This window comes from Bos javanicus, chromosome 28, assembly GCF_032452875.1.
Source record: "Bos javanicus breed banteng chromosome 28, ARS-OSU_banteng_1.0, whole genome shotgun sequence".
In the NCBI taxonomy this organism is placed as follows: domain Eukaryota; kingdom Metazoa; phylum Chordata; class Mammalia; order Artiodactyla; family Bovidae; genus Bos; species Bos javanicus.
In genome coordinates, this window is record NC_083895.1 from 9400616 (window position 1) to 9426148 (window position 25533).

General features: G+C 35.9%; 1 protein-coding gene across 9 annotated transcripts in view; it reads right to left on the reverse strand.

Annotated features, from left to right (window-relative positions):
* ARID4B (AT-rich interaction domain 4B) overlaps nt 1-25533 on the reverse strand; it is a 138782-nt gene that overhangs the window by 17057 nt on the left and 96192 nt on the right. For 4 of the 9 annotated variants that reach the window (XM_061404862.1, XM_061404861.1, XM_061404869.1 and 1 more), the window contains exons 17-19: nt 21047-21316; nt 5991-6075; nt 3470-3668 (exon numbers count right to left, since the gene is read on the reverse strand). In XM_061404862.1, coding sequence (XP_061260846.1) covers nt 3470-3668; nt 5991-6075; nt 21047-21316 — 554 coding nt within the window. The remainder of the gene's footprint in view (nt 1-3469; nt 3669-5990; nt 6076-21046; nt 21317-25533) is intronic. The other 5 variants (XM_061404864.1, XM_061404863.1, XM_061404867.1 and 2 more) reach the window with 4 other exon arrangements.

Here is a 25533-nt window from a genome sequence, read left to right on the forward strand (position 1 = left end):
GGTCACAGACAAAATATTCTCTGACATAAATTGTACCAATGTTTTCTTAGGTTCATCTCCCAAAGCAGTAGAAATAAAAGTAAAAATAAACAAATGTGACCTAATCAAATTAGATAAGATTTTGCTACAAAGGAAATAACAACCTATGGACTAAGAGAAAATATTTGCAAACAATGCAACGGACAAGGATTAATTTCCAAAATATACAAATTGCTCATACAACAACAAAAAAAGAACAAACAACCCAACTGAAAAATGGGCAGAAGACCTAGACCTACCTATCTCTAAAGCAGACAGACAGATGGCCAACAGGCCCATGAAAAGATGCTCAACATCACTAAGTATCAGAGAAATGGGAATCAAAACTACAGTTAGGCACCAGTCAGAATGGCCATCATTAAAAAGTTTACTAATAACAAATGCTGGAGAAGGTGTGGAGAAAACGGAACCCTCGTACACTGCCAGTGGGAAAGTAAACTGGTGTAGCCACTAAGAAAAAGAGTATGTAGGCTCCTTAAAGAAGCTAAAAACAGAGTTTTTAGTCTTCCTGCTGTATGATCCAACAATCCCACTCCTGGGACATCTGGAGAAAACTATAATTTGAAAAGATACATGTATCCCAATGTTCACAGCAGCAGTAATATATAATAGCCAAGACATGGAAGCAACCCTAAATGGCCACTGACAGATAAATGGATAAATAAGATGTGGTACATATATACAATGAGATACTACTCAGCCATACAAAAAGAAGGAAACAATGTCATTTGAAGCAACATGGATGGATCTAGAGATTATCACACTAAATGAAGTTAAATCAGAGAAAGACAAATACCATGTATCATCACTTACATATGGAATCTAAACTATGACACAAGTAAATTATTTTGAAAAAGAAATAGACTTGAAGACATAGAAAACAAACTTATGAATAACAAACGGAAAAAAATTTTTTTTAAATTAAAAAAATAAAATCTTTCCTCACTCAAAAAAAAAAAAAAGAATAACCAAAGGGGAAAAGGAGTGGAGCGGGTGAGTTAGGGGTTTGGGCTTAGTAGATACAAACTACTATATGTAAAATAAACAACGAGGTCCTGTCTAGCACAGAGAATTATATTCAAAATCTTGTAATAAACCATAAAGGAAAAGAATATGAAAAAAGACTACATATATAACTGAACCACTTTGCTATATACCAGAAACTAACACAACATTGTTAATCAACTCTACAATAAAAAAGAATGAAATCAGAAACAAGATATTGCACCCAGCTGTTTTATAAGAACAATTATATGAAGCATGCAGAAAACAGAGTTCTTAAAAAGTAAAAACATTACAGCTGTCAATAAGCATTACAGTACTAAACAGTAAAAGGATTAAAAGATAAAACCAAGAAAATTTCTAAGAAACTAGATGACGAGACGACAAACCAATCAATAATGTGTCTCTGAGAAAAGTAACTATATTAGAATATACTGCAGACGGTTCAATATTAATATAATGGTAGGGTTCAAAAGAGAGAAAAGGAGAAGAGAAGGGTAGGCGAAAGAATACGGAAATGTAGAGGAGAAAAATCAACAAAATATTTCAAGAAAACTAGACTTTATTTTTGGGGGCTCCAAAATCACTGCAGATGGTGACTGCAGCCATGAAATTAAAAGACGCTTACTCCTTGGAAGAAAAGTATGACCAACTTAGATAGCATATTGAAAAGCAGAGACATTACTTTGCCAACAAAGGTCCGTCTGGTCAAGGCTATGGTTTTTCCAATGGTCATGTATGGATGCGAGAGTTGGACTGTGAAGAAAGCTGAGTGCCAAAGAACTGATGCTTTTGAACTGTGGTGTTGGAGAAGACTCTTGAGAGTCCCTTGGACTACAAGGAGATCCAACCAGTCCATTCTAAAGGAGATCAGCCCCGGGTGTTTTTTGGAAGGAAGGATGCTAAAGCTGAAACTCCAGTACTTTGGCCACCTCATGCGAAGAGTTGACTCACTGGAAAAGACTCTGATGCCGGGAGGGATTGGGGGCAGGAGGAGAAGGGGACGACAGAGGATGAGATGGCTGGATGGCATCACCGACTCGATGGACGTTGAGTTTAAGTGAACTCCAGGAGTTGGTGATGGACAGGGAGGCCTGGTGTGTTGCAATTCATGGGGTCGCAAAGAGTCGGACATGACTGAGAGACTGAACTGAACTGAACTGATCCAGAACAGAAAGATACAAGTTTGTAGAATGAAGCAGCTTAGCAAGTACACATTACAATAGATGAAAATACATCCACAAAAGGGATAATCTCTGTGCAGTATGAACACATTAAAAACAAAGATTCAAGATTTCAGAGAAAGGGAAGGCAAAAAACAAGCCATAAAACAAGTCATCTACAAAGAATCAGGGACAAGAGCTCTGGATTTCACAGAAAACACTGAAGGAAAAATACAGCTGAACAATGCCAATAAAATAATTAAGGAAAAACTTCCAACCCTGCTAGACCATAAATAATGTTTTCAAATATGGACAGTCTCTAAAAATTTATCTTCCCTCTTACTCACCTGTCCTTAACATCTACTAGAGAATGGAGAACGTGCTCCACCACAGTGAGTATACCAAAGAAGATATTTTTAAAAATCAGATACCCAAAAGAATTTTAGGGACTATTTTGAAGAGAGAGCTCTAAAAAGTTCCCATGAAGAGAACTATGCACCAGATACAGAAGGAAACCAGTCCAGACCCGTGTGGTGTTATTTCCAAAGGAACTCGTATGACTTCTATCATCAACAAAATGCCTCTTGGCATGAATTAGATTCTTTCTATGTATATTAGCTTGTTTCAACCATTTGGTGATAAAATTCCAGCTCTCTGCTCAACCTCTTGTGTGCCATTACCTGGATCAGGCAATGACATCATTTTACCCAGCAGAAACATTTTGTTTTGACCTACACCTGAAAACTAGGAGTATATTTGGGCAGCCTAGAATCAGAACATACACAGCACCTTATCAATAGCACTGAGCATAATTCTTTTGGTCATCCACTGAGTTTATGTCAGATATTCCTGAGAGCCCTGATGTTTCCTAGAAGGCCCTAATAACTTTGCCCCAGTGAATTTCCTTACAGAGGTCTTTGTAGACTCACAAAGAAGCTGAATATGACCTGGAAACTCTATTCAGATTAGCCTTCATTAAAGTGGAAATACTGTCTTTTTTTACAGTTAGGTTTATGCTTGCCACAGTTTTAAAAAAAGTAAGTAATATCCTCTTTAGGAGTATACACAGGTTTAATACAGTTGTAAAAAAAATAAAATCAATGGCTGATTTCAAGTAATAACAGAGTCAACAAAGTTATGGTTCAATTAAAAAAGAGAACTTGATAATGTCACTGAATTACCTTTATAGCATTTGATTTATAAAAATTAAAACAAAGACATTTAAAACAAATACTTGCATGCAACAGGATACTTGTTATGTTTACCTTGAAGTCCATTAAGGATAGAAGTGATTTCTATGGATTTAATATGAGCTGTATCAGAGTTCTTGGCATCAGTAAGATCCAATTTGGATACCATTTCAGGAGATGAATTTGTCTGAAATGGCGGTTTTGACAAGCGCCGGAGTTTACAGTTTTTAGGAGAGTATTTTTCATCTTTGTCTTTGTCTTTGTCTAATTTATTCTAAGTTAAGGAAAAAAAGGTATCCTATATTAGTCATAATTTATCATGAAGCATTCATTAGTAACAATGCTAAAACTCATTTTTAATTCAAAGCTATACACTACATTACTAAAAAACATAAAAAGAATATAAAGTCCCACAAAACAGTCAGAGATGTGTTTTCAAACTTATCTAACAAATATTATAGAATGAGAAAGTTTCTAATATTTATATTTTAATAATGGAAATAAATTAGCAATCAGATAGGCAATTAAGAAAAGCAAACCTCCATACTGCTAATAATCGGTGTTACAAATTCTATAAAAATGAAATCACAATAGGCTTAAATATTCATTTTTTTAAAAAGAAACAATTTCAATCTGGTAGTTTTAAAACCTGGAAGATTCTCAATATAAAATAAGGGTTGGGAATGATAAGATTTCAGTTATCTTCAGTTGACAACTGGAAAGAAACAAAAGACTTGCTATAAAGTCATTTATAGCAAGTGGGACATCCTTCCTGCATCAATAAATTAATGTTTCATGAAAAAATGAGAAAATTTCCCAAATTCTCTATTTATGAATAGATGGGCAGGGGCTAACATATTTTCTGGAAACTTCTATAGATTGCTGAGTGACTATTTTCACAGTTCTCTCATAGATGGTAAAGAGCTAGTATCATTCTGGATACACAGAAGTTAATTCAGTTTAGGATAGTGGTACTTTAAGTATGGACCATGGGCCCAGAGACCTTAGCACTTCCTGGCAATTTAAGTGAAAACTCCTCGAACCAGACTCAGAATCACTGGGGATGGGAACAAGCAATCTGAGTTTCACCAAGTTCTCCAGGTGACTGTGACACATGCTTAAGCGTGAGATTCACTTACTCAGAGCACCCGAGCTGAAGGTTCTGGATGCACTGAGAAGGCTTATGTGTACCAAAGCTTATCAATGATTAGTGCTGCTCTAATTTTCCTATTCTGGCCAGACTTTTCATCACTTTATACCAGAGATCATAATATACCATGCAGTCTGAAGGTAGAAATAGTCCACGCCAAGCAAAGTTCAAATATGGCTTTTAATGGCTGTCTTCTAAGATGAGCTCAAGGGATGGGTATAGGATTATTAAATAATTTCTAGGAAGCTTTTCCAAAATTCACATGCCTCTTCCCTTATGACCAACAATTTTAAATGCCTGGGAGGGGCCTAGAACTAAACTGAGATGTAAATAAATATTGAGAAAAAATTCCCCAAGTAATATTCTAATATTTCTTCTCCTACCCCTACCCTATCCTCTACCGGAGAAATACGACTCCTAAAACTTGCTCTGTGCAAGGAAACAGGCTTTTTAGTGCCATACACACAAAATTCTTCTAGTAGCTTAGGAGCAATAGCATGACTTCCACACTTTCCAATAAAGACCAAGAGTGTCCTGAGTTGTAGCTACTGAGCTGCCAAACCAAAACTTTAAAAATATGAACCCAGTTTCATCGTGAGAAAAGAGTAATCATTTTAGGGGAAAAATTTTGTACATAGGGCCATGAAGGTATCATTTAGCCAGAAAGTAAATAGCGCCTCACTTTTAAAATGAAAATTCAATTTCAGGAGGACTATTAAATACTTCAATTATATATACCATTCAAAGTAGTAAAAAGCCATTAAGAGATAAAAGATATTCTAAAACCTAGTTAATGGTCTGCTTTCTAATAAAACATTAAAAAGATTTAATCTTACAATGAACAAGACTAATTCCATTATATATAAAACTAACATTAATCTCCATACAAGTGCATTATTAATAGACTCCCCATGCTATCTATGCAGTGTGTGCCTCTTGGGGTCTTGTGAACACATTCTAAAGCACTGTCTATAGTGACAGAAAGATGATGAGGAACAAAAGAGCTACAGCTAGGCTCTTCTGTGCCTTCAGGCACCTTCTTTTCTTCCTCTGAACGGTTTACAGCTATTACAGTAACCCCAGAGTTCCCAGCTACACACTACTTCATGACTCCCAGTTGGAGACCAGAAGTGCACGAACAGTTGAAATGGCTAAGTGAAATAAATCTTGGGTGAGTGGACTTATACAATGTTGGAACTAAAAAAGCCTTAAAGATCACTTAGTACTGTTATCAAAATGCCTTTCCATAAGCTGACAATATTAATTGTACCCAAATCTAGTATTTGATAAACTGGCTATTTCAAGAGAGTATTTCCAACTCTACTAACACACACACACACACACACACACACACACACACACTGTCTCTCTCTCAATTCACTCTGGAGGAAAGGTTCCTTAATTAAGAGCTATAATATACAGCAAAATATATTTTGCTTTTATTACCTTTATTTTCTTGCGATGTTTTATCTTGGGCACATTTTTATCAGCAGGTCTTACTATTTTATCTGCTTTAATCCATTCGTCATACCTAAAATCAAAGGAAATTAACATTAATATACAAAACACATACTACAGAAGGAACTATGCCATATTAAAGAGAAACTCATAAATAGAATCATAATACTATAAAACCTTGGGAGCCACTAAGTTCAACTTTCTGGTTTAAGGAACAAAGTTACCGAGGCTCAGAGAAAGATGCAGTGGCCTGTCCCAGGACACACTTTCAGCTACTGGCTGAGCCAAGGCTCAGCTAGGTCTCTGGATTCCTGGACCAGCACTACTTCCTCTGTTACACCAAAGAGAAACCAAAGCTGTACAATAACCATTAAGAGCACTCACATATTTCCTATACGTTTTTTGGTTTACTTTGTTCTTTTCTTAAGCAGCAAGTAGTTCATTTTTCCCTAAACATATCAGGAAGCTAAAGGGAAGCATGACTGCGAAGCTTTCAGGCTTTGGAGTTGCTTCCTATGTATACAAATGGCTGAGAGTCAACAGTTGTGATGGGTTCTCCACTTGGTGCTGCCTGTCTGCGAGAGTTCACAGGGTACAAGTTACTACTGACTGTAATATATCTATTTGTTTAAGGCGGGGGGAGTTTAATTTTGTAACAAACTCAGCTAGAAAGAAGAAACATTAAAAATAAACCTCTTTTTATGTTTCAAAGTCACATACATATATTCTGGAAAATGGAAAACTGACTGACATTTTTAACTCGAGAACATGAAAAACTGAAAATGCGCTTTTAAATTAAAATCTCCTCATTATTAGAGGCATTAAGTGAAGTAAGAAAGACCCTGAGTCAGGAAGTAAATGATTTAGGTCTTACCTTACTAGTAAATTATATTCTTGCCTAAGAGTAGGCTTGTATGCATACATGCTAAGTCCCTTCAATCGTGTCCAACTCTTTTTGACACTATGGACTGTAGCCCACCAGGCTCCTCTGGAGGCAACAATACTAGAGTGGGTTGCCTTGCCCTCCTCCAGGGGATCTTCCCAACCCAGGGATCAAACCCATGTCTCTTACATCTCCTGCACTGGCAGGCAGGTTCTGTACCACTAGTGCCACCTGGGAAGCCCCAGAAAAGGTCTAGGAAGTATCTGTAAGGACTCCCAGGCAGAGCTAGACTGCTGGTGCGAACTATGGCCTGCGGCAGCGCTGACGGCTCAACCCCCACGAGGGCTAGGCTGCTGTCTGCTGGAAGCTGGGGAGGGCCACAGCGATAATTAGGATGAGGAAAGGATGGAATGAGTTCTAGAGAAGTCTTTACATAATCCCTGCTGACTAGCTATGTGGTCAGGACATTCTCAACCTCAGACTTTATTTGGTATAAAGCAAAGATTATTCTTCTACTAAAAACACTCCTCTGGTATGTATACTGGCACATTAGCACCTACCTGTATATTTACATATTTAAAATTTTCCCATTAATGCTAAAAACTGCATTATGCTTGAGAAGAAAGCAATTTAGCTCCTAACAATATTTGAGAGTGAAGGCGAAGAATAAACAGAAAATACCTCCACCCTCTGCAAAGTTAGATGTGAACTTTTAGAAGTTGCTCTTATTAGAATATAGTTATGGAAATTAATGCTATGCACTTTAAAAAAAAAACACAACACAGTTTTCTTGTGAGAAAAAATAGTTCATGATGGTTACACATATCATCAACATAAGCTAAACAAAGATATAATAGTATTTTAACCTTTCTTAATCAAAGATTCTGTTTAGTTAATTTTGTAATATGAGGTATTTTGACTACCAATAAGTGTACTATTAATTCGACTTGTATTTTTGACATGAATTATATGTCAAGTTAGGATAAAATTCAAATTAGGATAAAACAGTAGCTTTCAGTGTAAGAATATCACCAAGACACTATACCCTTGTATATTTTATATGGAGCACCAAACACATCAAACAAGCAAAAAATAGTCACTGTCTTCATAGTTACAATGTGCACTGTGAAAATGATTTCTTTATGACTTAGAGGTAAAGTACATTGCTTAAAATTTCTTAGGAACAAGGTAGGAGGAACCTATACATAAATAGAATAATGGTTACTCCATATGGCACAGGCTGATGCTTGCTGCCCTAAGCACCACTAGAGTACAGATGCTATATGGTCAACATTCTCTCCTCTACAGATGGTATCAGGGGACTGGTTATCAGACCTTGAGTAATGAATCTGGGGGTGGAAGCAATGTTGAGTCAGGAAAAAAGCTAGAGAAAGCTTCTGGAATTAGATGAAACAAACTATACATGCTTCTAAAATATTTGCATAGTAGTCATTAAACACTATGGTCTTAACTAAACTGTAACAATCATTTTTTAAGTTACTGATCATTCTGCATGATTTTAGGAGATTCTTTGAAAAATTCTTCAGATGTGTTTCCTACTAGAGTAATTACATGGGTCTGTTTATTCAAGGCTATTGGAGAAGGAAATGGCAACCCACTACAGTGTTCTTGCCTGGAGAATCCCAGGGACGGCAGAGCCTGGTGGGCTGCCGTCTCTGGGGTCACACAGAGTTGGACACGACTGAAGCGACTTAGCAGCAGTACTCAAGGCTATGGTTTTTCCAGTAGTCATGTATGGATGTGAGAGTTGGACTGTGAAGAAAGCTGAGTGCCAAAGAACTGATGCTTTTGAACTGTGGTGTTGGAGAAGACTCTTGCTTGGACTGCAAGGAGATCCAACCAGTCCATTCTAAAGGAGATCAGCCCTGGGTGTTCTTTGGAAGGACTGATGCTAAAGCTGAAACTCCAGTACTTTGGCCACCTCATGCGAAGAGTTGACTCATTGGAAAAGACTCTCATGCTGGGAGGGATTAGGGGCAGGAGGAGAAGGGGAAGACAGAGGATGAGATGGCTGGATGGCATCACCAACTCGATGGACGTGAGTCTGACTGAACTCTGGGAGTTGGTGATGCCACGGCATGCTGCGATTCATGGGGTCGCAAAGAGCTGGACACGACTGAGCGACTGAACTGAACTGATATGGTTCCATAAGTATTAGCTAATATTATATGACTCCCTTATTATTTGCCCCCTTCTATTCCATTTTCTTCATGCTTTCTGTTTGTTTAGGCATTCCTTTGTTCTAATACTATTCTTTTAGATCTTGTCTTTTCTCAGTTAGATTTTGGAGAAGGAAGTGGCAGCCCACTCCAGTACTCTTTCCTGGAGAATTCCATGGACAGAGGAGCCTGGCGGGCTACAGTCCATGGGATCGCAAAGAGTCACATGACTGTGCAACTTTCATTTTCACTTTTCAGTCAGATTTATGCTCTTTTCATAAAATGTAATAATAACAATATTGTTAGTGTTATCATAATTTATATCCTTCAGAACTAGAACATGCCTTAAAAAATCTATCAATGAATTTATTTCACAGATTAACAAACTCACACCATGGAATTGAACTGACCGTTCATACTACAGGCTTGCCAAAAAGTACTATGTGAAGAGTGTGAGAAGAATGGGAAATGGGCCTGTTAAACAATGCATGAGAAAGCGTGCCGGGTCCTATTCTCATCAAGTATACAGAAGAGTGCAGACCAGCAACTAAAAAGCCTCTTTAAGAATGCAAAGTAGGAATGAACCCGTGAGGAGGGAGACCAGGTAAAAACAGTGTGTGAGAATTTTGGTTAAGGTAGCTGCTTCAAATTACAAATGCCCTTACCCCACATAGAGGTTGAGAAAAGGGAAAAAGTCGCTGAGTCATATCCAACTCTTTGTGACCCCATGGACTGTACAGTCCATGGAATTCTCTAGGCCAGAATACTGGAGCCAATAGCCATTCTCTTCTCCAGGGGATCTTCCCAACCCAGGTCTCCTGCGTTACAGGCACATTCTTTATCATCTGAGCCACCAGGGAGCCCAAGAATACTGGAGTGGGTAGCCTATCCCTTCTCCAGGGGATCTTCCTGACCCAGGAATCAAACCCGGGTCTCCTGCATTGCAGGCAGATTCTTTACCAGCTGAGCTACCAGGGAAGCCCTGAGGTTGAGACCACCAATGTAAACATTAACAGACAAACATTTCAGAATGTAATGAGGTTCTAAATATCACCTTAGTTGCCTGACTAATCTTACAAGGGAAAAAAAATGACCAGAAAATAAACTGATGTCATAACTAATCACTGTATTTTAAATATAAAGAAATGTTCTTGCCTGTTATGTAATTACTCACTAGAGTATTATTCAAGAGTTCTATTTTCTTTACAGAATACTTTCAAAGAACACAAAGGAGAGAAAAAGAAATTGATGCAGGAGAAAAAAGCAAACTGATATACCCCAAAATTACTACTGACATTAAATTATGTAAGACAAAGAGCTAGGCCGGTTTCATTTTTATTTTACTAGCGTTTGTTAATTTAAATAAAGGAGGTAATAATCATGGATTAAGATCTCTGATTCCCTATAAAATACCAAGAATAAAGACTTGAGTAAAATAAAGAGAATTAAGATCAGAACTACAAAAAAAGCTGTCACTGAATCTGTTTATTCTATATGAATTTAAAACTTTTTATGTAGTATATTTAATATTTATTAAAAAGAGACTGCAACATAGTTACGTTAGGCATAAGTAAATAGTCCAATAAGATAGAATATGGGGAAATTAGTTCAAATTTAAATATCTTGCATAAAAAAATAAAATTATGGGGAGGTGGCAAAGAGCAGAAAATTGTAGCTTAAAAAAAAAAAGAGACCATAAAACATGTCTCAATTTTTCCTCAGGGCACCATACCAAGTAGGATATTCATTCATCCTTCAAAATAACCTCTTTATGAGGTGGATGAACCTAGAACCTATTATACAGAGTGAAGTAAGTCAGAAAGAGAAAGATAAATATCATATTCTAATGCATATATATGGAATCTAGAGAAATGGTTCTGAAGAATTTATTTACAGGGCAGCAATGGAGAAACAGACATAGAGAACAGACTTATGGACATGGGGAGAGGGGAGGAGAGGGTGAGACGTATGGACAGACTAACAGGGAAACTTACATTACCATATGTAAAACAGACAACCAATGGGAATTTGCTGTATGGCTCAGGAAACTCAAAACAGGGGCTCTGTATCAACCTAGAGGGGTGGGGTGGGGAGAGAGAGGGGTGGGGTGGGGAGAGAGACGGGAGGGAGGTTCAAAAGGGAGGGGATATATGTATACCTATGGCTGATTCATGTTGAGGTTTGACAGAAGACAATAAAATTCTATAAAGCAAATATACTTCAATCTAAAAATAAATAAATAAATAATAACCTCTTTAAAGAAAACAGGAATTTAAAAAACTATAATTTAAAAAAAATTTTAAAAACTAAGTCAAATATAAATTTTCTGGTTTTAAGATGCTTTCCTCCTCCTCTCAAACATTCCCAAATAAATGAACATGCTTTCATCCCTCAGCCATAGTGGTCATCCTGTCCCAGTGGCTCTCCAGTACTCCTGATTCTGCTTTAAATACCACAAAGGGAATCAAGATATTAGAATGCATGTTCCGATGCAGACTCTCAACTGTGAATGAAGAACACTATTAACAGCTATTCAGGGCAATAGGTATTCCAAGAAACCACTTCATTGCTAAATACCTAGATTATCAAAAAAAAAACAAAACAACAAAAACAAAAACCTAGATTAACCCCCAAGGACAGCAGGCCCATTGCTGTCAGCTGTCATGTTTTGTGATGATGCAGCTTGAAAACTAGTAAAGAAATTGAAGCTAAGCATTTGGCCTATGAACAAAATGACTTGCAACTTTAATTCAAGCATCAGAGTTTTATGAGAATGTTTGAGGAAAACCGGGTACTCTAGACTATTGATAAAAACTGCACTGCCTACATGCATGCATGCTAAGTCACTTCAGTCATGTCCGACTCACTGCAGCCCTATGGACTGCAGCCCGCCAAGTTCCTCTGTCCATGGTATCCTGCAGGCAAGAATACTGGAGTCGGTTGCCACTTCCTTCTCCAGTACTGCCTATAATTGGACTTTAAATTTAGAAATTACAAACTGAAGAGAGCAACTGGCCTGTTTATGACAAAAGGAAATACAGCTTGCAAGAGCACAAGGAAACAAAAATTACTAAATACTTTCATTAAACAACAAATATTAAAAAACCAAGAAAAACAAATACTGAAACAAACATGAACAAACACTGAGTACAAAAATGAAGACTGAACCTGTTGGCGATTAGACCGGACTTTTTCAATTCAGTTATCAATAAACTCTTTGTAATTAATGTGTGGAGCCTAGATAAGTATCTCATCTGATACTTCAAGTACTAAGGAAAATATTTTCAAAGAATATACTGACTTGGGAAAATCTGCTGGTATCATCTAACGTTCAACTAATGGAATAAACATGAAAGAACAGAGCGTGGGCAGCTCATTTAACTTCTGGCAGTTGGCTCCCTGACCTCCACAAAATGAAGCAAAGTAGAACAGATGATCCCCAAATTAAAAACTCGAACGAAACCCCAGACTAGAAGTCTGCACAAGGGCTTGTTCCCTGGACAAATATTTGTTAGGTACCTGTCCTGTGACAGGCTCTGCACTAGGCGCTGGGCAATGAATGCACCACAGCATTTTCTCAAGGAGCTTACAATTTAACAGAGAGGACAACAGTGGTCAGCCATTACATGGCAACAACACAAATCTTCTGAACCCTTCCCAAAAAAGCAGCTACATAATATTTGAAATTTTAATGTGTTGAATTAAAATACTTATACAAAGCTAAAAGGAACCATTCAGAGACCATAGCATACTTGCTCTCACCAGAGAAAAATAAAGAGTTCTAAAAAGAAAACATTTTGATTTTTGTTTGGATGTGTTGGCAAATCATCTAAGAAATCATTTAGCAACAATAAAAATGGAAAAGAGCATTCGTCAACCAGACATAAGATACCAAAACGGTTACTGTGCCCACAATAATTCAGATTTTGGCTCTGTTTAAACCCAACTAAACCACTTTCAAAGACATATTATCAGTCATGTGTTTACATATACCCACACAATAATTACATGCAGAATAATGTGCAAATAACTTCAAAAGCAAAACTGAACTGACAAAATATTTTAAAACTCATTATTTAAAATACACATACAGATTGTAAAAGATAAAAATCTAGTAACCAACCATTAATATAAGTGAAATATTAAAATCATTTGTACTTTTTCTGTAAAGGAGAGACTCATTTAGCAATTGCTGAACAATTATGTATTTTGTATCTTGCCTATCTCTACGCAAAAAAGATAACATACATCATAAAACTAACTTAGCTTTAAAAACCTCACATCTGAGATGAAAATTTAGGCCCTCTTAGCACGGAAAGGAATTTCCCCACTTAAACTGGGTAAGAAAATATGGGGGAAAATATGTAGTTATCAATTACAAACTTTATAAGCAATGTAACCAGGTTACCTACTTTATGAATTTTCTGTAATAATATTGATTTAGACATTTATTTTTAACGTGAGAAAATACCTAAAGCAAAATTTATAAAGAGACCTACTGAGTACTGTTTAATGCCTTTAGTCATGAACTTAAAACAGGGCTTCCTTGATGGTACAGTGACCAAATGATCCACCTTGCAATGCAGGGACACGGGTTTGATCCCTGCTCCGGCAAGACCCCACATGCTACAGAGCAACTAAGCCTGTACACCACGACTGAGTCTGGGCTCCGGAGCCCGAGTGACGCAACTACTGAGCCCGTGAGCCCTGGGGCCTGTGCTCTGCAACAAGAGAAGCCACCACCGTGAGAAGCCTGTGCCCCGCAACTAGAGTAGACCCCGCTGACCACAGCTAGAGAGAGCCCGTGTACAACAATGAAGAGCCTGTGCAGCCGAAAAAATTTAAAAATAAACTTAAAAAGATAAAACAAAAATAAAAGCATAGTATTGAAAAAATAAAATTCTAAGCATGCTCTTAACATTTCATATTTCTACCCCAGGTAACACTGTTCAAGTCACACCAAAAAAAGCAGGAATGGTTTCATCATAATAGAGAAAAGCAGAATGATAGAAACACTAATTATCACCTCATCATATTAAAGACATAAACAGTATAAGAGAACGGCATTACAATACTATAGACCTGTTTTCCTAGAAAATCTAACTGTGTAAAATGAAACAAAGGTCTTCAGGCAGAGGTGGAATATTATGTTAACAACACATCACAGGACATTGAACCAGGACTACAAAGACCACTGTAAATGGTTAACAACTCTGGCACTCACTGCATGTTGTGATGCAGCTGCTGACTTCTAAAGAATCCCCAAAGTTTGTTTTATGAATATTTGATAAGTTTAGGGGGTTAGTATTTTTGTGCACATTTAGACAAACATACTGATGTATCTGCCAATCTATAAAGCTATGAAATGGAACAGGTCCAAGTTTATGCTTTACAGTAAATGTACCTATCAATCTATAATAAATACTGATGGAATAGGTCCAGTTAAATAAGCACTCCGAGACAGAGAAAAGCCATTTGAGTGCAAAAATACCTGAGTTTATTCATCTTTTTCACAAAGGAAATGTTGATTTTCACTTGCGCTGAAAAGCTAACCAACTCAAAAGTCATTTTTATAAAGAGAAATTATATTTATGTTCACTTTACTCACTGCTTATAAGCTTTCATTTAAATTTCTCTACATGAAGGACTGTCTAATATAAAGCATTTTACATGGTGCAAAACAATTTTTCACATGAGCAGTAACATACAGCCCTTGACTTCCATAGTAGTTTCCCATTTTAATGCTTTGGATCATAAACGTAAGTGAACAGGCTAGGACAGAAGGGTTTATGGAGACAAGAGTTTGGAGATGGCAGTGAGGTGTGAAATGAAGAAGGGCACACGAGAAGAGGTGTGCACAAAGAGGTAAGGGGGCTTAGAGACAGATACGGGCCATGTTCCCCTTCTCTCCTTAAAACAGACTGACAGATACTTACTTGGAGACCACTGTCAAATGGCCTTCATTTACAGTTCTTTAACTTAACATGGAGTGGAAGAAGTCACAGGAGTGGAAGAAAAGTCACAGGATTGGGCACGTCCAGTCTATTTAAGTCTCTAACTCTCAACCCCATTTTATCTGCAAATTAAGAGATGGGCTCTGTGTAGACCCAAAGAGGTCATTAAAAAAGTTGAATACCACATCAAAGATGAAAATTAACTCAAGATGGACCAAAATGCTAAATATTAAAGCTAAAACTATAAAACTCTCATAAGAAAATGGGGACATTTTCGTAATACTGAATTTGGCAATGTTTTCTAGGATACAAACCAACAGCATGAGCAACACAGGAAAAAAATAGACAAATTGGACTTTATCAAAATTAAAACCTTCTGTACAGCGAATGACAATACCAAGGGTGAAAAGACAATTCTGTGGGCTCACGAGAGAAAATATATGCAAATTACATGTCTGATAAGGGATTCGTATACAGAATACATAAAGAACTCTGACAACTCTTTAAGATCAACAAAAAAACAACCAATTCAAAAATGGGCAAAAAAAATTTTTTCTTTAAATTCAACATCAAAAAAGTGACTCAAATCAGAATTCGAAAAACAGAAATACAGTGTAAATTAAAGTGTATACTGGAAGAATAAAAGAAGAGAACAATTAAAAGAAAACACATAAAGACAAGAAATAAGATAGAAAAGATATAATAACTGAGAAGTGGTTTTTTAATTTTGAGAAAGGCAGAAAAGAAAAATAAACAAGAAAAGTAACTGCAGCTGCAGCAGTTGGAACTCATGTAAAAAGTATCACAGAAAGTGATCAACTGGGTCAGTCACACAGGCAAGGCAAGTAAGAAGTTAAGAAATGAGGCTGAACAGTTGACGGTTCTGGAGGTGCAGGGTGGCATGAGCCTTACTGGGTTGGGTTTACACAAAAACAATAGAAAAAGTGGGTAACAAGTGTAAATAACTCAAATCATTTTTGCCGGATGGAAATGGAGCAAAGAAACACCACAGTAGAAAACGCAGGGGTAAGTTCAAAGAAGTGTTCTTTGAGATGAAAGAAGTAACTGCAGGTCTATATACAGATGGGAATGGTTTAGAACAGAACAAGAAACTGAAAATATACAGAAAAAAGAGGAGAATTTCTGGGCTCATAACTCGGATTTTGGCAGAAGGTATGGCAGTTAGAAGATGGGTTTTAGATAGTAGTATGCTTGTTCACCTAAAGTGAAAGATGAGAAGGCATAAAATATGGCAGCATATATAGGTAAGAAGGTCATGTAGTGGAATTCTGCAGAAATTTTCTTCTTTCAATTTTCCAATGAGGTCACCAGCTCAAAGTAGGGATGGAGAGAGATGCTGGGGTTTTGAGGAGGGAAGAAATAACATTAAAAAAGAAAGATTTCTGTAACTATGTACAGTGATGGATGTGATCATTACACTTGCTGCAGTGATAACTGAGTAATACATACAAATATCAAATTGTTATTTTTGTACACCTGAATATAATATTATATGTTAATGATACCAATAAAAATTACAGTAATAATTAAAGATTATGCCATTAAAAATAAAACAGTCTGAGAAAGTAGAAAGAGCATGGGGGAGGACATACAGTGCCCACTTGAGGTTCACAGTCATAAATTTAAAACAAGACCAGTCACTGTGGTTGTTGATCAAGTGCACAGGTGCAGCAAGGAGGAGGAGGAGTGTTAGATTTAATCGGATTCTTGCGGTTCTGTCAAGCAGGTGTTGCAAAGCACCATAAGAGCAACAGAAGAATACAGGGGTATAAAAAAAAATTATAAGAAATGATTGAAGAATGTAAGCAACATAAGGAGAGGTTGAGGGCATTAGGGGGTTGTAAATCCTGGTGGGGTACTTCCCTGACCTGGACAAATTCCTCGATACGGAATATTTCTTTGTACCTTTAGTGCAAAGCACAATATTAGCTCATAGATGTTGAACTTATGTTTGCCAAATAAAGAACATGTTTGATAAACAACGGGTGCATGCTCACAAAAATGTGATTAAATCAACTGGTTTGTGAAAGCTTTTTACTCCACCTATTCCCTCCAAGGAAGGGCCAATTTGCTTAGAAAAATATGGTATTTTTAAAATGAAACACATTTTCATTTCAAATAATATATTCAAGAATAATTTATCATATTTTCAGTTTTCTGTGACATAATATGGACTAGAACTAACTTGTTATTTGAGTTACAGTTGAAATTTACAGTGTCTCTTATTTTTAGTTGGGGTATTCTTTAATGTAGTTGGTAATCATCAACATAAAAAATAAATTCTCTAGTCAAACTCCCAAATCCATGGTTATAGAAAGTCAAGGTAGAAATGGAGAAAAATCAATCAGCACCAGTACATGATAGAATATTGATGTATTTTAAATCCCATGCCAAGCAGTCTAGATAGTTCTAACACACAAGGTTGTAAATATTACTGAACAAGGCTATTTGCTACTGAACAAAGATAAATCCAACACACTCAAAGTTATGGCCAATGAATTCCAAACTGTAACTTTATTTTCAAACATCAATCCTATGTTTTATGGCACGACCTAGAAACCTGAGAGTGAAAAGGATCAATTAGCTAATAATACTAAAAATATCTATAAAATATAAACATCACTGAGAAATTAAATATAACAGAGAGCCTACTATTACAATTACTGAAGTATGACTATAAGTTTTTTAACGTATGGAGATATATTGTTTAAAAGACGAAAAGAACACTACAGTACAAAAAAGTGATCTTATCTTTCTTTTATGTATTTTCCTATTGAATGCGATTTTTGGATGTTTTTAAAATTCTGTAAACAAGCATATGGTGAAATAGTAAACACTAGCACTGGACAACAGCCTTACATATGATCATCACAGCTGAAAAATTCTGTAGCTATGTTTTACCATTTTGGGCTTCCCAGGTGGCGCTAGTGGTAAAGAACCTTGCTGCCAACGCAGGAGACTTACGTAAGAGACTCAGGTTGGATCCCTGGGTCAGGAAGATCCCCTGGAAGAGGGAATGACAAGCCACTACAGTATTCCTGCCTGGAGAATCCCACGGACAGAGAACCTGGCGGGCTATAGTCAGTCTGTGGGGTCACAAAGAGTCACACAACTCAAGTAACTTAGCACTGAAGCACAATGTGGTTAAGGATCAGAATTCTGGCTATTTCTCATAAATCTGATGTGAGCACTTTAAAATGTCCTTTTTCTCACTGTAGTAGTTAAAAACAAATTGGCCCAAACACTATCTTATGTTTAAAAAAAACACACGACATTTTCAGTTATGAAATAGGGGTATAAATGAAAATTAACATAAAGGTTTATATAGAACTTCATAAAAAAGAAAAATGTAGAAATCCTAAGAAAACAGTATTTTTCTAACTAAGATAGATATTATTTTTCTTAAGAAAAATCTGCTTTCTGGAAAATGTTTCCTATCAAACAAAACTCAAACAGTTCCATACAAAATTTCCTAAATTGCTACTGTAATGAATGACTGCCAGTGAAAATAAAACTATTTTCATGAAACTTCATGCATAAATCTTCACTTCTAATTGCACAACTCAAGTTTAAATTCAGAAATCAAGCTGGAGCTCTCCCAAGTAACAGGAAGACAGTTGTAGAGCTGATGAGGATTTGTTGAGGTCCTCATCAGATTAGCTTCAGATGTAAAGGAGCAGCAAAACTCACAATTTCTTATTCATCAATAAGACAGACTCTTTGGGTATTTATTATTCCAGAGAGAAATGGAAATACTAGAACAGTGACTATATAAAAATAACTGCTTAATCTACTGAAGTACAATTGTTTTCTCTGTGATGCTAGAAGTCTGTAGAGATCCACTCTACAGGTCTTCATCAAGATGATAAGTTTTCTTCTTTTGAAAGTTCGTACCATACAAATACATCAGTTGTCAGGAGTAGATGACATCCTTCTTATTAATTCAAGTTTGTCTTGTTGAACTAGGCCTCATTTTTCTTTTCTATGTTATTAAAAACTTGAATGCCTCAATTTAAAATCTTCCCTTACTCTACCCAACCCTCCGTCTACTTCAAAGCACAAGCACCAAACATTCTTTCTATCCTCTAAAATACAAGTGCTCCTACGACAGGATTACTCTTTCCTTTATTCAATCTTTTCTTAACAAAACAAAGTTGTAACTTAACTGCAGAATAATTTCATGAATGTTTCAATTTTTATCTATGCCTCTTCTATTTGATGAGATAATTAACAGAAAATAATCAAGTCTGTGTTACAGTTGAACTTGGAGAATGCTTTAATTCTACCCACTGGTCACAGAATTAAAGCATTTTATAAAGACTTCTAGGAAAACTGCCTTATTATATAACCTAACAGAAAAACTAGAAGGAAAGAACTGGAAACAAGCAAAAAAACATAAAAGATGATGTATCTCAGATTATCTATCTTGTTGGCCTTACATAGTAGTTATTAATTTTTACTGATTCAATTTTTCCTTCCTAATTTTAAACTAACATATTTAACATTTACATCCTGGGTCAAAGTAGAACTACCTCTACATCTATATTTAATAAAATCAAAATGATTAAATATTACAGACAGCAAAATATTCTGATAGCAGCTCTGTAATCTCAAGTATCTTCCTTTGAACATGATACTAATAGCCCTTCAGGTGAGGAAAGTCACACACCACAGAGACAGCACAAGAACCAACAGCCAAAAGGATAAATTACACAGGACATTAAAAAGTGGTATCTGGAGAAACTTATGTTTCATCAGAACAATACTGACAGGCATTTTTAAAATCCAAAACTTTGTTAATCTTTCTGGTTAGAAGCAATAAAGGAAAAAAGTCCCAAACAAAACTCCTATACATTTCCTTATGACTTGAGTGCTGTTTTCTTCCAAGCTTCAGAATGGAACAGAACCGCACTATTCTCAAATTAGGAAAGGTAATCAGATTAGACATGCTTCCAAAGCTTCCTACTGCTGCAAAAAGACAACACAAATTGTACTTTTAAGAAACAGAGAATGTTTTTTTTTTTTTTTAAGAAACAGACACTCTGGAGATGATGTTTTCTTAATCACATTCCAAACCACAGAATACAATGTAAACATAAATCATGAGAACTGTTTTCCTCCTTGAAAATACTAGGCACACCATGACACCACCGTTGAAAACTTCGATGGCAACCTTTTCAAAAGCTACAACTCTTATCATAGGCTACTGCAAATATAGTATCAGACATTCCAAAATAAATAAGGTTTTTCTTAAAGATATCTAGATGCTCAGATTCCAAAACTAGCTTGCCCACTTTGGATAAAATTCAGATATTACCAAAGAAAACTTGTATAAGAAGAAAACTCAGTCCTGCTTTTCAGTTCCCTAGGTAAGTAGAGTTGGACCATGCGCCCTATTTCAGTCAAGCAGACTTGCTCATATTTCAATCATTGTTTCAAACATAAAAATTAATTTCTGAGGCTTCTGAACAAGATGAACAAGATGTAATGCAAGAGCTGCTAATGAAGATAAAAGGCCTTCCTGAAATAGCTAAAGCTTCCTGAGAAATCGCAACTTTAAAATCCTGCCTACTAAAGGAAAGAAATGTGATGATTTAAGAAGAAAACAAGGAAGAGGTTACCATGGAAAGGTAGATGAAAATGCAAGAGCCAGAAGCCTCGTAATTGGCTTGTAGACCTCAAGAAGCTCAAATCCCTTTTAACTTTTAAAGAAAGTTTTCTATCATTTTACCAACAATGTTGCCCCTATTAATCTACATGCATAATATTAAAATCAACTACACAGACTTAAGTTTTCTAGACACTAAGGATATCTTTGAAGTATTGAAAACAGTAAGTAGGAAGTCACTGAGAGAGGTATTTACAAGCCAAAACTCCATGTTTTTTATATGGTATACTATGACCTCAATTGGAATACTAATAAATCTATAATTCGTTAAATTTTAAAATAGAAAATTACTGTACAAGATTTTTTAGGTAGTAATCACTAGCTAAAACTCAAGTTACCTCACATTCCATCCGCAGTAATGCACCAAGTAAAGGACCTCTCCACCTTCGACATCAGAATCTTTAATACTAGCTTCATACATTTTTTGATTTTTCCCTCGTCCATACCGCACTTGGACTTTCATGCCTGGTGGATAGCACTCAAACTCCTCTTCCTCATTGTTGTCATCATCCTCTTCATCCTCTTCCTCCTCCTCCTCCTCCTCCTCTACTTCTTCATCATCTTCCTCTTCCTCTTTATTCGTTTCATCTCTTGAAAGGTTTAAAAAACTGCAGTTAATAAAAGACACTTCATAAGCTTTTCAGTTCCAAACCACATAAATTGATAAAAATCGTGGCTGTGATTGTTCCGGGAACAGCAGGTTCCAAGCGTATGATATTCTCTGAGTTTCAATTTAATATTAAAAACTAAAACTGTATGAGATGACCATGGATGATTACAGAAAGATATATTCAGAGAAAATGAAAACTGAAAAGTAAGTGTATTAAAAGAAAATGTCCAACAGGCAGAAGAACAGAAGTTGTGCTGAACAGCAAGAAACTAGCTAGTAAGTCGACGCTAACATTTTCCTCATGTTTTATTGTAGAAGTGTTTTATAATTCAGTTAACAAAAACAAAAATCACCGTAACTCATAGCCATTTTCTGACTAAGAAATATTTTTCATTCAAATATTTCCAACCTCCAGATGTTTAAACAAGTTTTTACTAGCCAATGGCTAGTTTTAATAATTAAAATAATTTCAACCAGATTTTCTGAAGTTGTATTAAATGAAATATTATTTCACCTTTTATAGGAAGATCCTACTAAGTTCACATTAAAATCACATCAACTTTTTTCTTTCTATTCTTCTAAACTTCAACACAATTTCTGCTCTCTTTTCTCCATATTTACCAAAAGTCCTCTTCTACCAATTCTCTCAACTTTAAAGTTCTGAAGAAACAGGCATATGAGAGACCAGTTGCAAATATGAAACTGAAAGTCATTTGCATTCTAGAAGCAGCAATGCAACCATTCCGGTCTTCTCAATATCACATACTTTCTAAAACAATCATATTCATTTTATATTGATCACAAATTTGTATTCAATAAATTGGAGGAAAATCTTAAATTATAAATTTTCCATGTACTATATTTATTTTTTAAAAACTTCAATTATTTACTCTGCAGTATGTCTATCCTTATTACAACAGTTAGCTCTCAGAAAGAATCCATCACTTTATAGCTGACAAATGAATAAATGTCATAAAATAAAACCATAAGACAGCTAAGTAACTAACCCTTAAAAGTTAATGGGTATAGTATGTAGATAAAAAAATATTCCTCCACTAATAATTTTAGTTTTATATTCTTATACGCAAACTTTTTTAGCAATAATATACTTTATCATTCCTAATTACACAATTATGTAGGCAACAAAAAATAAATTAGAAATAGTGTCACAAGTAGAACTATAAGGCTTTTTTATTCTCCTACCCCTTTCCTTCTATACAGTGAGGCAGCAGGGATGAAGGGAATCTTAATATACTTATGAAATTAAGTCTGAGTTCACAAAAGTACCAAATGAGTCAATTTTCTCTGAAATGCATCACAAAGTCTAGAAAGATTCTTAAGAATTACTCCTATTTTAAAGACTTGTTTATAGTCAAATTGGTACTTAAAAATTAAATGAATCCAGCTGTAATCTGAGATAAAAAATATGAACTCTACTACTGAAAATCTATTAACATTTCTATAATGAAAAAATTGTAAGGCTGAAATATCTAAGAAACTATCAGAAGGGCTGAAATATCTAAGAAACTATCAGATATTAACAACTTTAACTGATTTATATATGTAATAAACATATGTAAAATTAAAACAGTAAGGCTTTTTCTGAAAGAATACTACTTGTTTCATCAGAAGATTATATCGCTGCTCATCAGGGAGAAAAGGAAGCATATTCTGGTAGATACAACAAAGATGGATCATACACCAAAGAGATTTATCATGCATCTCAGAATCACTATACAAAACATAAAAGAGATATAAGATGATTAAAAGTTTAAAATGTTTTAAACGAAAACTCTAAACTGTACATTACATTATTAAGCCAAAACTATATAGGACTGAGGGCTTCCCTGGTGGCTCAAGGGTAAAGAATCTACCTGCCAAGGCAGGAGACACAGATTCAATCACTGGGTCGCGAAGATCCCCTGGAGGAGGAAACGGCAACCCATTCCAGTATTCCTGCCTGGAGAATCCCATGGACAGAGGAGCCTGGTGGGCTACAGTCCATGGGGTCGCAAAGAGTCGGACACGACTGAGCGATTGAGCACACACGCACACGCAGCACTGAACACAGCCGGCAAACGTCAATAACAGCTAGTACAATCCTACTTTAAGTGGTAGCCAGGGCAATCTTCTATGTAATCTGGAAGAAAAACCTAATACTCTATATTAATTTTTAAAAGCAATCAAAAATTAAAAATTAGAATCTCATTTAATGTCAACCTCAGACACAAACCAAATGAGTCACTCAATTAACACACTGAACTACAAGAGGCAAACAACACAACTACTGGCTATCAGCCGAAGCAAATATCCTCCCCCTGCTTCTCTTCTCAGCGGCAAAATCAGAGGTAGGTACATCAAACAGAACATAGAATGCCAAGATAGAGAGCCTTTCAAAGTATAAAATGTAGCTAGTATACTAAGCGGATGTATGTATTACACACAAACATAAACACAGAACACACACACATTACATGAGTTATCTTTTACATTTTGGGAAACCAAATGTATTCACGAGGACTTTTTCATCGGAACTCACAAATATCAAATTTCCCAAGTTTGATGTCACATTCCTTACTTACAATGGACCAAAATTAAGAACAAAATAATGACTATAGTTCATTAGTACCTACTACGGTCCAGGCACTGAACCGGACATTTTACATAAATTACTTAATCTTACACACCTGAACTACAAAGGAAGGACACCGAACGTTCTTGTACCAGCTAATTACTCAGAGACAGTTTATATACTAGATAAATATTTATATATTAATTCTTTACAATCACAAAATTTTCTGTTGCACTGATCTAATAAAATCCAGAGATCAGTTTTGGATATTTCTAACCCATAAATCTTCTACAGCAGCCATATCAGGAAAATTTGTTTGTGGTATGATACATTTATAAATATCTGCAATAAATAAAAAGCCATAGGAATTTTCCTGGTGGGCAACGCAGGTTCAATCCCTGGTTGGGGAATTGAGACCCCACATGCCCCGGGGCAACTCTGCCTGTGCGCCACAGCTGCCGAGCCCGAGCTCTGGAGCCCATGCACTGCAGCTAGAGAGAAGCCTGGGCGCCACAACGAAGACCTGACGCAGTCAGGAATAAAACTAACGTTTTTAAAAAGTGTATAAAAATGTTAAAAATTTAATAAATAAATACATAAGCCATATAACTGAAGAATCCAAAAAATCTACAAAATATAGTTTATACCATAAAATAAGCTGAAGTACCAACGTGAAAAATTAAGATAATTATTAATCACAAAGAGAAAATATAGGCTTATTACAGGGCTTTCCACACGGTAAATGCTCCAGAAATAGATGCATATTTATAAATCAGATTTTTAGGCAAAAAGCTGAATCCTTACTAAATTTCTTAATAGCTGACGTAGTCTTCAAGTAGCAGCAAGAGTACTTCAAATATACATTTAACACACACAGAAACATAACTAAGTATCATAAACAAACAAACTATATTCATCTAAAGCCAGTTTTGTTTTATTTTTCCATGTTTATTTGCGTGCTGTGGTCAAAATTTTAGAAGAACACTAAAATGGCTCAGTCAGGAAACAATATGCCTGCAATGCATATTGCAGGAGACAGGAGTTTGATCCCTGGGTCGGGAAGATCCCCTGGAGGAGGAAATGGCAACCCACTCCAGTATTCCTTCCTGCCTGGAGAATCCTATGGACAGAGGAGCCTGGCAGGCTACAGCCATGGGGTCATAAGAGTCAGACACAACTTAGTGACTAAACCACCAACCACCACCAAAATGAGCAAGAGATTTTAAGCAAAAAGATACTAAGTTTCTTAAAAGTAGAAATAATTTCCAGTATCACTAAGGAGTACTTGAAATACACATTTGTACACAGAGAGACATATATATATATTACAAAGTGTAATAAAAACATTTTACTATAGTCATCTAAGCATCGTTTTTTCCTCTTCCTTGCTTGTCTGCATGCTGTGGCCGAATTTTAGAAAATACAAAAATGATCCAAAAAATATACAGTTGTACTTATTTAAAAGAATCACTAACAATGGGGATGTTTAGCTTTTTTTTAAGCCTCAGAAACAAGATGAAATGCCAAAAATCACCTATAAAATGCAGGGTCCACTGTCAGTGTAGGTATTCTTGATACATTACTAAATAATTCTCAAACTGACCAAACCAAGTAAATGCTACTATCACATAAAATGCAATATA